Raw genomic sequence first — 13650 nt, forward strand, 5'->3', positions numbered from 1 at the left:
GGAATCGCTGCCCTGCAGTTGCACTCCTTTTTGGACAGCTCTCTGATCTGGCTTCTCATCTTCCCACCAAGGATGATGCTCCATTTGGGTATCACCTCCACTCCCCGCACGGAACTGAGTGGGCCACATCCAGTCCATGTGAGTGCAAGGGCAGGTTCAAGATGGCACATGTGACACCACTGAAAATAGCCAGGTGTGTCTGAAGGACTTGGTCATCCCCAAGGTCCTCCTGTTAAACTGTAACAGGAGTTCTGCTTACTTACATGGATGCCAATAGAGAAAATGGTGATCTTTGAACAAGACTCTAGTTAAAAAGTAAATCTGATCTTTTGAATTTTTGACATTATTCTGATGAAAGTCTAAGCCAGACAGCTCTGACTGGGTGGTAGGTGAGGTATTGCCTCCATGTTTTGCTTCTAAAAGTAGCAACACACTCTGTCTTGAAAATGTTAATTCTGGCTCGTCCTTACCCTTGGCATAGGGCTTGGGGGAAGAGATTCACAGAGGGTCCTCTCCTGTCACCTCACTCAAAGGGCAGGATTTCACCCTGACAGAAAGGCTGAAGGAGCTTCTCTTGCCTCTCCCCAGGCATGGCATTATGCCCTTGGGGTTCTCTGCCAAAGCAGCAGCCTCTGCTCCCTGCTCCAGGTTCCCTCCTCAGTGTCTGAGGAGAGAGAGGCTACCCCTGAGCCTGTCACCCCTTTTTATTCCCCTATAACTTACTGGGACACATATTCAGAGAACATCATCACTCCCTGAAGAATTCTTAAGTGCAATCAAGAAATGCAAACACCAGAAAAAGGCAGATATCTTCATGTTTGTGGACCTTTCTGTCTACCTGGCTACCTACAAGCACATGGCAGGAATAACGCTGAAAACATCTCTTGCTCTTTCTTAAGCAGTGGTAAAAGTATGAACCCAAAACCTATCATCCTGAAGAATTTTGAGGGAGCAGTGAATACGCCCTTTCTCACAGCTAATTTTCTCTTCCTTCACCTCAAGAAGCATGGAAAACCAAAATGGTGCTGCAACATCTTAGTGCCCTTCCTACCCTCTGCTGAACCCCCACCAGCCCCATGAAGCAGCAGCCAGACATGCCTGCCCTGCAAAGATGCCCACAGCCTGTGGCCCTTCACAGGTCCACAGGGAGTATCAGCTGAACTTGGGTGCACTCCTAGATGCACGTTTGTGCAGTCTTACCGTGTGACCAAGAGCCAGGAAGGGGATGTCAAGAGGATCTGAGTTGCCCATGCAGGCTGTGTGGCCTCCAGCAAGTGAAAAAGAAGTCATCAAGGAAGAGGAAACAGGTTTTCTCCTGTTGTAGACCTCTTAGACAAGGGCAAAAAATTATTTGGCTTATGAGGACCCAGGCATGTGAGCCAGCAGCATCTCAAAGGAGCAGGCTTACGGTTGGCAAGGTGAGGGCAGTTCAACAGCTCTTAATTTTTGCATTGCTCCAGCTGACTTTTGCAGATCATACTTGGGGTTATCTGGAAGTTGTCCTGTATTCTAAATGATGATCCAAGGGCTGGGAAGCCTGCCGTATGAGGAAAGACTGAGAGAACTGGGTTTGTTCAGCCTTCAGAACAGAAGGTTTAGGGTAGACTTCATCACCATGTTCCAGTTCTTGAAGGGCAACTACAGAGAAGATGGAGAGCCTTTTTACAGGGAGTGGCGTGGAAAAGACAAGGGCTAAAGTTACTTTTGGGGAGTTTCCAATTGGACACAAGAGGAAAATTTTTCATAATGCAAACAGTCAGCCACTGGGATAATCTCCCCAGGGAAGTGGTGGATTCCCCAATATTGGGCACTTAAGATTCAACTGGACAGGGTGCTGGGCCATCTTGTCTAGACAGTGCTTTTTCCAAGAAAGGTTGGATTCTAGGATTCTAGGAGTCTTTCCAGTTTTCTATGATGTAGGTCCATTTCAGAAATATCAGGCCTCCTGCCCCTGCTATAAGAATGTCCTTAACACATGCTCTTTCTCTCTCCTATCCCAACAATTCCCTACTGACCGTGTATCCTCCTTTGTCCCATTTCTACTCACTGGCCACTGTTCTTCCTTCTTCTTTCTAACTCAAGCCTGAGCCTGGTTGCTTTATTCCTGTCCAGCCACTGATATCACCATCCATTTCCTCCCTCAGGATTTTGTTCCAGTTCAGATCACCTCTTTCCATCTAGCCCCATGGTTTTCTCCAGAGCCATCGTCTGCCTGACCCAGCCTTTTCTTCTGCTTCCTAATTAGTCCTCCTGCTCATGGACCTCAACCTGCCCCATGCTCCTGACACCAAATGGGTTGACGTATGTTCTTGAGTGGGTCCACCCAGACTTATCACCCTACGTCAGACTTATGACCTGATAATTTTGATGTAGGAGGAACTATGAGCAATGAGCTGCAGTGAAGATAAGCTCCTTGCCCATGATTTCATTTCCCCATCCCAGCCCTGCATGCTGTGTGACTGCTGCAACCCAGCTGCAACACAAGCCCCAGTGTGATTCCTCAGGAACCATTTTGGAAGGCAGAAACCCTCCAGAACAAATTTTTCCTCCACATCCACTGCCTTGAGGAGGAGCAGGAGTGTGGGTGCAGCCCTTTCCACAAGGGACGGACTGCAGGACAAGCCCCCAAGCAGCTTGCAAGTGTCTGTGAGGGATCCAGGGATGCCTGGGGCCTCGAAGTCCCTGTTTGGAGGGCAGAGAAAATGACAGCAGCAAGGCAAGCAAAATGCTTCTCTGTGCTATGGTATGGTTTCAAAACAGAGCTGTGCTTAAGTAATCCCAGTTCAAAGTGCAGAGAAAGAAGGATGAAACTTCTTGTAACGCTTGCAATGTGCTCACCTCCCAGGTTAAATTCAGGTAAGGAAGAAAGGTGACTGCTCAGAAGCGCTCCACCCTTGCTGTCCCAGTGTTCCCTTGCTTAGACAAACCTAGAAAGGAAATGATCTGGTGGCAAAAAATACATGTAGCTGTGTCTTTCCCTGTTTTCAGAGCTCAACATTTCTGTTAAGGAAAGGTGACTGGTGCTATTGGACCAGGATTTCTGACTCTAAAACCTGGGAGCTAGGCCACCGATTGCCAAGTCCTGAGAAAGGAGACTTCTTAACATTTAGAAGTTAATGTTAAGAATTTAAGCTAAGTGGCTCCATCACTCAGCCCTTCAGTTAAAAAACAAAAACCAAAAAACAAAAACAATGAAACAAGAAATGTCTTTGAAGTTTTGAGCAACTATGGCTGAGCTGGGGACTAGGGACTACTCCAGGCACTCCTTTAATAGCTCAAGGGAGGTGATTCTTCCCCTTTACTCCACTCTCATGAGACTCCACTTGGAGTACTGTGTCCACTTCTGGAGCCCTCAACACAAGGAGAACACGGACCTTCTGGACTGAATCCAGAGCGGGGCCACAGAGGTGATCAGAAGGCTCGAGCACCTCTCCTAATAGGAGAGGATGAGAGAGAGTTGGGGTTGTTCAGCCCAGAGAAGGGGAAACTCTGTGGAGACCTTACAGCAGCCTTTCTGTACCTGGAGGGGCCTGGAGGGAAGCTGGGGAGGGATTTTTTACCAGGGTATGTGGCGATAGGATGAGGGTAATGGCTTTAAACTGGAAGAGAATAGATTTAGGTTGGACATTAGGAAGAAATTCTTTAGTGTGAGGGCGGTGAGACCCTGGCACAGGTTGCCCAGGGAAGTAGTGGCTGCCCCCTCCCTGGCAGTGTTCAAGGCCAGGTTGGATGGGGGTTGGAGCAACCTGCTCTAGTGTGAGGTGTCCCTGCCCATGGCAGGGGCGGTGGAACCGGATGATCTTTAAGGTCCCTCCCCACCCAACCCAATGTGTGGTTAACACCGAGCCGGGACGGAGGGAGGCTGCACCCCAACGTTCACCTCCCGGCGCGCCCGGGTCTCTCTCCGGGACACCGTCCCACTCTCTCGCCCGGGGGGAGCTTCCACGGCGGAGCCTCCCGAGATCAGGGGGTGTGCCCCCCGCTGCAGTACCGCGCCTGGCCGCGCACCGGCAACCGCCCCCCGCGTCGGGGCGGGCGGGGAGGGGTGAGGGGGGGGATCGGTGAGGGGCGGGGAGGGCAGAGCGGCGGCGGGGGCGGGGCGGTGGCGCGGGGCCGCCACTCGGCGGGGCGGGGCGGCGGGGCGGCGCGCGCCCGCCCGCCCGCCCGCCCGCCGGTGCCGCGCGGGGCCGCTGATGCCGCGCGGGGCCGGTGGCGCCGCGGGGCGGCGGGGCGCGCGGGGCGCGCGGCCATGGGGCGCGGGACGTGTCTGGCGCTGATGGCGCTGATGGGCGCCGCCGCTGCCGCTGCTGCTGTTGCCACTGCTGCTGCTGCAGGTGGGTCCCGACCGTCCGGCGCGCGGGTTGCGCGTTCCGCCCGCCTCCGCGGGCGCTCGAGGTCGATGCGGGGGCCCGCACGCCCGCCTGCACAGGCGTGTGCCCGAGTGTGCGTACGTGTGCGTGTATATAGAGATAGAGATAGAGATAGAGATAGAGATAGAGATAGAGATAGAGATAGAGATAGGTAGATAGATAGGTAGGTAGGTAGATAGATAGATAGATAGATAGATAGATAGATAGATAGATAGAAAGATGCATGCGCGTACAGTCCCGCGCGTGTCTGCCCATGTGTGCACGTGTGAGTGCGTGTGTCTGCGCGCGCGGGGCCGGGGTGGGGGGTCACGCCCGCGCACGCAGCGGCTATCAGGTCGCAGGGTGCGCACACGCGTGTGTGTGTGTGTGTGTGGCGCTGCAGGCAGACAACCTGCGCACACGCTGGGTGTGCCTGCTTGCGCCCGCACGCGCTGCCTGCGCAGGTATGCGCGGTATGGGGGGATGTCGGTGCGGGGATGCGGGAGGGCAGGAGCACTGGCGGCGACCGGGTCCCAGCCCCGCGCCCCTCGCCGCAGACAAAGAGGGGTCCGGGCGCGTCGCGCTGCCCGCCCGAGCCTCGAGGAGGGACGGCGGGACTGGGAGTGCTGAGCCCGGGGGATAGATGCCACGGAAGCCGAGAGCGGCTGCCTCCCTCATACCCCCGCACACACACCCCCACAGGCGCCGAGCCGGGGAAAAGCGCTACGGGCTACAAGTGCCTTCGGGCCGCGGTGTCCCGAGCCGTCGTGGTGCGGACGGCGACGGGCAGGGCGGGCAAAGCGGGCGAGGCAGGCAGGCAGGGGTTTCAGAGCCCGTTCCCGCAGCATTAAACACTTCGCGCTTGGATCTGCCCGCAGCGGGGTCCTGCACAGAGACAGCTGGGCATAAACAGTTTGCATAACGCTGCCGCGGCCGGTCGCAAGCCGAGTGCCAGTTTCCTTCTTTGAAAAGAAAAAAAAAAAAACAGAAACAACCAAACTCCCTACACATGGGAAGCAAACATTTAATCAGGCGTAAGATATAAACGAAACATCACAAGGCGAGTGTTGCTAAAATGCTTCAGCAGGAAGCATATGATTTTCCATGGATGTTTTACAGGTGAGTCATGGTAGTTGCTGCATGCTCTTACTCATTACTGAAGATCCCGCTCCGGTGGCATATACAGTGTATAGAATAGGAGTGTTCAGTTGGTTGGACTAAGTACAAGTAAGGAAAAGCACATTTTCACAGTCTGTGGTAGAGCAGTCTTGAGCTCAGGGCTGCCGGTGTGTAAAACTTTATGCTCTTCCCTTGTTCTTTTACTGAATTCCTGTGGCAGCCAGCATTATACTAGAAACCTGTCGCTTTTCATAACATACGGTGCTCTGCATCCATCATGCAACTCTTTCTGGTTAATGTGAAAACAAACACCCCTTGAAAGGGGGTTTCCTCTCCCCCCTTCCCACCCTGGGACTGGTAGATGACTCTGGTTGTGAGCAGCATCTCTCAGCCCCAACTGAATCCAAGATCCCAGGCTCCAAATCTGTCTCCAGGTGAGGAAGAGATCCTCCATGGCTGACCCAAAGGCAACTGCAGTCAGTGACCCTGCATGACTAGGGCTGAAGCATGCCAGGACCTGGGAGCAATTGAATACTCTCAGATCCCAGGGACTCACGTGGGAACTTGGTTGTCAACCCCTCCTGGCCAGGCTCAGCAGAGCCTTGCGTGTGCCCTGGGGACAGCTATGTAGAGCCCTGCAGTCAGCAGTCACCAGCAAACCTCCCACTGACCAGGTCTTCCTCCACTACCTCCCCACAGGCAGTAGTTGGTGGTGTGCAAAAACCAAAAGGACTCAATGAACATAAAAAATAATCTCAACCTGTCTTTAAGTGCTGTTTTTTGGTTTGTTTTTTTTCACCTCTTCCTCAATCTGCTTTGCTGTCCCGCAGCTGAGGGAACTACAGTAAATGTTCATCTATTTGTTTAGCAACTAACTGTGCTGCATTACATGTAGCCAAAAAATCCAGGAAAGCAGCCAAAGACATAAATTAGGCCAACTTGTGGCAAGTCTAACTGATATGATAATAGCACTTACTTACCTACCCTTCAGGAGAGCTGCATAGATTAGTTAATGTTTATACAATGCTTTGAAAAGGATGTTCAGGAGATGTAAGTGATATTGCATTAATTTTACAGTTACATTTGTTTATTTTACAGTAAACATATTCTGCATGGTTAATACAGATTATCGCAGACACAGTTTGGCCAGGTCCCCGTAGCAAGCCAACTTGACAGCATTTCTGGTTCACTAACAATTTCCCAAGGCTGTGTACCCTGTGATATCCAGAGACTGGATTCACAAGTGCATAACAAGCAGCAATACACCTCTGTTCAGGATAATGGGTATAGAAAACCTATATAGATCTTTGGTGGTAGAAATGTTTTCTTTCCACTGTGTTTCTTGAGGAGCAGAAGGAAAACTGTCAGGCTCCAAAGGCTTAGCCTCTGCTAGTGCATAATATAGCTTAATTGCAACTGTGACACTGTAGACAAAGGCTGAATAAACCCCAAATAAAGGATTTATTGGATGCTAAACTGAAACGACCTTTGGGCATAACAGAAATGCCAAGAAGAAGCCATAATAAGTGGTGCACAAAGCTGACTATGTATGACTGACCCAGCGATAAAGAATACATTATGTACCTCAGATGGTTTGGCCTGCCCACATCCAAGTCATCAGAGTACTTTTTTTTTTTTTTTTAATGTTAAAAGTTATGGTTCATCAGATACAGCCTTGACCTCCTGTTACCTTTATTAATAAAAAGCAGCCAAACATTCCTGCACCAGGAGAGTTACATTGCAGATGGGTTCACACCAAACCCCACGGAGATTTTATTTTTCTTTGACACTTTAACTTTGGATTTTTAAATTGTCAGGGCTTCCAGAGAAACTTGAACAAAAACCACAGATCCTCAGCTGTGAGGCATCTTGCCAGAATAATTTCAAATGAGGATTATTCTTCTTTTTTACACCCTTTACACACATCAGTGACAGCCTTCCCAAACTTCAGCAGTGCTTCAGTTCAGCCTTGACTTCGGCAGCTGTTTGGGACTGTGGGGAGATTTTGGGCAGTGATGGAGGGGTGGACAAGAGATGAAGATTTGAGGTCATTGGTGGCAGATGTTGGTACCAGCTCTGACAGCCCCAACACCCGATCTGCCACATGGTGAGCTGAGGTGCAGCAATGCTGTCCCCCACAGCCACCATCTAGCCTCCAGCTGGCATGCCACTCTGGTGTCACCTGCAGCCCATCTTTATTGTGCTTTTCTCCCCTCTCCAAGGATGACTCAGATCCCCCTGGAGACCTCAGAACAGGGGTGGTATGGCCATAGTCACTGCCCCTGAAGCCTCAGCCCTACCCTGGGTCTCTTAAGGTGGGAGGGTGAGGTGGAGGCATCCCTGCTGCTCTGCAGCTCTGGGTGGTTATTTTCCCAAGTGCAAGGAAGCCCCGATGGTGTTTTGGATTGTTCTGCTCTTACATCCACACTGAGCTGCATGGAGGCGAGAGCTGAGCAGCAGTGCCACCAGGGCGGCACACGGTCTTGGGGGCAGCATCCCCAAGAAGTGTGTGGTGGGACGGGGTGGGAAGCCACCTTCATCCCCCCCCTCTCTCCTCCTCGCAGGTTTGGTCGGCGCGGCAGGAGCGGGCAGCCCCTGCGAGAAGGCCTGCAACCCCCGGATGGGCAACCTGGCCCATGGGCGGGCGCTGCGGACGGAGACGGCTTGCGGCCGCCACGCCACCGAGCCCTTCTGCGCCTACGCCGAGGACACCCAGCGCCGCTGCAAGCGTCCCACCTGCGGCAGGTGCAGCGGGGCCCACGCGGGGCTGGCCCACCCTCCCGCCGCCATGGCCGATTCCCCCTTCCGCCTGCCCCGCACCTGGTGGCAGGCGGCCCGGGATGCCCCTCGCGAGACCATCCAGCTGGACCTGGAAGCCACCTTCTACTTCACTCACTTGATCCTGGTCTTCAAGTCGCCCAGGCCAGCTGCCATGGTGCTGGAGCGCTCCCGGGATTTCGGCGAGACGTGGGAGCCTTACAAATATTTTGCTGCTAACTGCTCGGCCACCTTCGGGCTGGAGGATGATGTGAGGCAGAGAGGAGCCATTTGCACTTCCAGATATTCGAGTCCCTTCCCTTGCACCGGAGGAGAGGTAGGTCTGCCTGGGGTGGGAAGAGAAAGCCCTCTGTCCAGTGCCCTTTCCCTCTGCAGTCTCCCCTTTGGCATTTATGTTTCTTATTTTACTGCGCTTGTCATCAAATTTAGTTCACAAGTGAATTAACACAGTTCACTCCCAGGTGATGTGAGCACCCGTCTGCACATTGCTTTACTGAGCTCGTAGTCCTGCTCTTCCCCAAAATCTCTTCTCCCTTCACCCCATTAAACTCCATCCCCACACAATTGCAAACAAGGTGGATGTGGCCGGCTCCTCAGGAAAAGCAAAGGGAGCATCACTCTTGACGGGCTTCTCCAAATCTTGCAGTCGTGTTGTTTCAGGGTGATGCACACCAGTCTGGCTTTGGCCAGAATGCATCTAGCTTAAACCTAGATGCATCTAGTGATCTCCAGTTTCACCTTTAATAGTGACCACCTTCACAGGGAAATAAGTGTGTAACCAATCAAAACAACTACTGATAACGATGAAGTACAGTTCCCATAACCCAGATTAGCTAGGTAACTAAGAACCTTATCCCTGATATTTTTCTTTTCTTTGCACATTCATTCTCATGTGAAGAGAGCTTGAAAAAAAATGAAGAAAAGCATCACGTTTCCTAAGAAGAAAAATATATGTAGAAAAATCAGATTATTTTCAGTATCAGTAGCGGTAGATAATTGTGCATTTGGAGATGCTGCCAACAATATCTTTTCCTTTAGTGCCCAATCCTGTCCAGCAAAGCCAGAGAGCTTATCCCAGGTACTCCCACCCGTGGGACTGCCCTCTTGGGTCCCCACTGGTGAGGATGTGTCCCCCCTGACCTGCTCTGGACTTTAAAGGCTGCTCCCTCTAGTGGTCTGATTTAATGGGCTTGTCTGAAAGTTTAATGACACTTTAAATTGTTCTCAGACCTAACACAGAGAAAGAAGCTAAAATGATTACTGAATCAGGTTATATAATTTTAGATTATGCTGACAGCATGTTTTGAGGTGAAGGCGTGGTTCTTGGAGACCATAATTCATTTCTGAGAAAAATCATCTGTTAGGCCCCTTTGAAGACATTTCGTTGTTACTTGTAGCCATGCTCTGACTGGGAATCCACTCAGTACTGAGAGCTGTTCACCAAAGTGTGTCTCTCAGCTGCTTCTCAGGAGACAGACAATGTTTTGCTCTAGGAGAAGCTGCTCTTTGCTCTTACCGGCTCAGAAACAAGAATCCCCAGAGCTTCCAGAGGGACCTAGGATGGTTATTCCATTTGCACAGTAAAGAATTTAAAGCAGGTGATTGGTGAGAGAAGCTGCTATCTTCCTCTCTTCTTCTGCCTCCCTTTTCTCATGCCCCTAGAAAGCTTTCTGAACTTCCTTACACATATAGGAGCATGTAAGAAAGATGGAGAAGAGCCATTTCTGTCAGGACAAGGGACAACAGCTTTAAACTGAAATTTATTTAGACTGGGTATGAGGAAGACATTTTGCCCAGAGAACCTATGAATGCCACCTCCCCAGACATGTTCAAGGCCAAGTTGGATGGGACTTTCAGAAACCTGATCTAGTGGGATGTGTCCTTGCCCATGCAGGGGTTTGGAACTATATGATCTTTAAGGTCCCTTCCAACGCAAACCATTCTGTGGTTCTAAATTAGGGCTAACTACAAAGAGACACCTGCAAAGAAGTGATGGCTGTACCCCACTGGGAATTTTCCACCCCCTCAGCACATCACTCGAGCTGTGTCCATGTAGCCAGCACCCCAGTGTGGTCACCTCATTGGTGTACCCCCGCACCAGGACAGGCTCTGTGCCTGGTGAGAACCTGTGCAAATCCCAGCCTTGGTCTGGCTCCTCTGCAGGTCAGGACAATGTGTGAGGACAGTAGCATCAAGGTCTTATGTGCAGAAAGCAGTGCCTATCTCAAGAAGAGAAGGAATTTGGTGGTGTTTGATGCACCTGTGGTAGCATGCTGCAAAAAAGAGACTGCTTACAGAGTTCTCTCCTGCAAGATCTTTTTGGCATGGCTGTAGTCTGTGTTACTGTAAAAAAAAAAACAAAAAAACCCCAAAAAAACCCCAAAAGAACAAAACTTATAAAAATCAAGATCATTTAATTATTCCAGGTTTTAAGCAAACATTGAGTCCAGGGTGCTGGAGCTTGTAAGATTTTATTTATATGGCACACTTCAGTTCCTTGCACTTAAACACCACTTTTTACCTGCAAAGTAATAACAGCAGCTTTCTGGTGACCAGATGGCAAGCCTGCATGCTTAGCAAATATCACATTTAATTTATTACAGTGTGCTACATTCCAGCAATTACTTGTAACTGCCAATAGCAACATGTATCTCACATAAAGAAACATCAGAGTTTTGTGTTCTGTTTAGAGTTATGTTGTGCTTTACTCCCACTTTCAGTAGCGCCTAATTTCAGCCATATGGAAACAGTCATTTCACTTGAAGCAGTGGTTTCAAATATGCAGTCATCTGGAATGTCCAAGTCTGAAGGGTATTATGTAATTGCAGCTCAGTTGCAGCAGTTTTCTTTAAAACACAAGCATACATTCTGCAAGTGTTACCGGATTTCTTGGTTAAATTTTTAGAGGTCTGGGTATTTTTCTTTTCAGCTGAGATGTAATGACTGTAAACTGTGATCCAAGCATACCACCCTGTCTATATACCACTTTCTCCCACTTCAAACATTTCAATGCCACATGTGCATTTCCAGGCAGAGAGTCAGGGTTTGCAGGGTTTTGCAGGGCAGTGGGGTCTCTGCACTCTGCTAGCAGCTCGGTCACTGCCACCCATTGCCCTGGATGAGAAATTTGCACAGCACAGCAGGAGGACTCTGGAGGTGGCCACCCACCCTAAAGGGCACTGGAGCTCAGCACAGACCTGTGGCTGGTGGTTTCTGGCTTTATCTGTCTGCAAAAGCTGTGCTGATCCACCTTCATTTCTGCTGATCATTACAGTGCCTGCAAGTCCTGTTTCAAGGCAGCAGCATGCAGAAGCTTGTGGTACTCAGAGGCTTATGGCCTCTTTTTTCTAAATCTCCTGTGTTAATTTTGAGCAAAGGTGTATCTGCTTCAATTTTGACTGAAAAGAAGGGTCAGGCTTTTTGCATTTCTTCTACCCTCTTCATCATGAGTCATTCTGTAGATGCTTAGTACAGTTCTTATGACAAAAATCTTCCCTTTCCCTTATCAAAACTTGCCATGATCTTGAGGAGATTTACAATAGCAGAGAAAGCAAGCTGCCAAGCCTCTAGGTTCATTTCCAAGACCCAGAGCTCAGAGCTGGTGGAGAAATGAGGGATCCTGAAATTACTCTGGGAGGTGACTTTCATCTTTCATCTTCCTTCTGTAGTAGAACATCTCTGGGCTTCTCTTTGAGGTGGTGGATTGGTCTGTGCTGGGAATGTGACAACATGCAGTGATCACCCAAACTGAGCACTGCTATGGCCGTGGGAGCCAGAAAAGGTAATGTCCCGTGCCATGTCTGGCACTTTGTAGGTCTGCTGGTTCTGCTGGTGGGCAGAGTCACCTTGGCAGAGATTTAGCAGTTCTGGAGCAGCCTGGCTATAGTCTCAGCTCTCATGACAAAGAACCACCTTTTCAGCAGCCAGGAAACCAATGAATTCTCTGCAAGGGTCCAGGACACAAACAAAACATCTGAGCCCTTCCTTGGTAGGGAACCGAGGAAAAGGTGGACAGTGACTGTCCACCTCCTGTCCTGGCATCCCCAGGCTCTAAGTGTGTCTTGTTCAGAAACCCACCTGCAGACTGGCACTGCTTTTGGGAACTCTCACCATTCAACACCTAGGTCCCCATCATGGTGCCCATCCAGTATGAGTGGAAAAGAAGCAAGAAACCAACCTGGGGTTTCAGCAAGTTGAGGGGTTTCACCCCTCAATCTACCAGTTTGAGGGGTGGGGCTTGCAATACATGAAGGGAGAAGAAACTTCTTTCCTGTCATGGAATAACTTCAGATCTGCTGCATGCAGAGGGGTCACTAAAGACTTTCCTAATGCTTAATTTAGTGAATTAATTGTTTCACAGCAGTGGTTCACTTAGTGTAGGCAGAAACCTCTATATGCTGGCCTTATATTATCAGACTTTTAAAGGAAAGGTTAGGCCCAACTTTTCGCCTGGATCATACAAATGTGCTACAAGTCTGGAGTATTTTCCACTGTTTTCCAGGGTGTAACCCTTCAGCCATGTTATTGCAAGGGAAAAGAGAATTGGATTCACCAGCCAAACAGAATCTGACCTAAGCTAACAAGATGCAGGAATAAACTCTGTTTGTGTCAAACTCCGACAGGAATGCCAATTCTCTTAGCATGCATAAAAGGCTATCTAGTCTATCTTCCTTCCCAAAATTCAGATCGTAATATTATTTCTTCTTTACAGCCTAATGTAATTGCCGTTAAGGGCTCATCGACAAGGGCCCCTCAGCAGATGTTAATTCTTTAACTGTGAGTGAGAGTGACTGTCCACTCTGCAATGCAATTATCTCATTCACTTTACATTCCCATCTGTGGTCAATTCAGATTAGCTCGCCTGAGTGTTCCCATTTAGACAAGCTCCAGGATAAAAGGACTTACTGAAGCAGAGTCTCCTTGACAAGATTTTAGTAAATTAGTAACTTATTTGAGTGTTCAACTATTCAGAATACTGCTAATGAATCACTTGGAGACCCCAGCTATTGTTGCTCTTTGCTATTAATAGGAGAGGTGTAATTGCAGCTTGATTGTATTCCAGCAACAAATTCTAATGTGCTTTTAACTTTTGAAACACCACATGCCACTGTTCTACTGTGGGTTGTGTGTCTTATTGAGCATTTTATTGACTTCGTGTGAAAAATCTTCAAATATTTTGCCTTGCACTGTGACTGCATGCTGCTGCCTCTTTTCCTTAAGGATTTGGACACAAGTCCTACTGTTTCTACCTGAAATGAGGTGTGTAGAGGAGAAGTAAATTGTGTCCTGCTGCTCACGAGTTTGGTCCTGATAAACAGTGAAGATTTGTGATACTCACTGACAAAAAAGTAGTTAAAGATGACCAGTGATTTTTATTTTGGAGCCTGAATTATGGGTTGTAGAA

General features: G+C 49.5%; 1 protein-coding gene across 1 annotated transcript in view; it reads left to right on the plus strand.

The window, feature by feature from the left end:
• Positions 1 to 4322: 4322 nt before the first annotated feature.
• NTN4 (netrin 4) overlaps positions 4323 to 13650 on the plus strand; it is a 48428-nt gene continuing 39100 nt past the window's right edge. Inside the window, exons 1-2 of the mRNA XM_030469042.1 lie at positions 4323 to 4334; positions 8033 to 8562. Coding sequence (XP_030324902.1) covers positions 8089 to 8562 — 474 coding nt within the window. The 5' untranslated portion in view covers positions 4323 to 4334; positions 8033 to 8088. The remainder of the gene's footprint in view (positions 4335 to 8032; positions 8563 to 13650) is intronic.

This window comes from Calypte anna, chromosome 1 (genome assembly GCF_003957555.1).
Source record: "Calypte anna isolate BGI_N300 chromosome 1, bCalAnn1_v1.p, whole genome shotgun sequence".
Classification (NCBI taxonomy): Eukaryota; Metazoa; Chordata; class Aves; order Apodiformes; family Trochilidae; genus Calypte; species Calypte anna.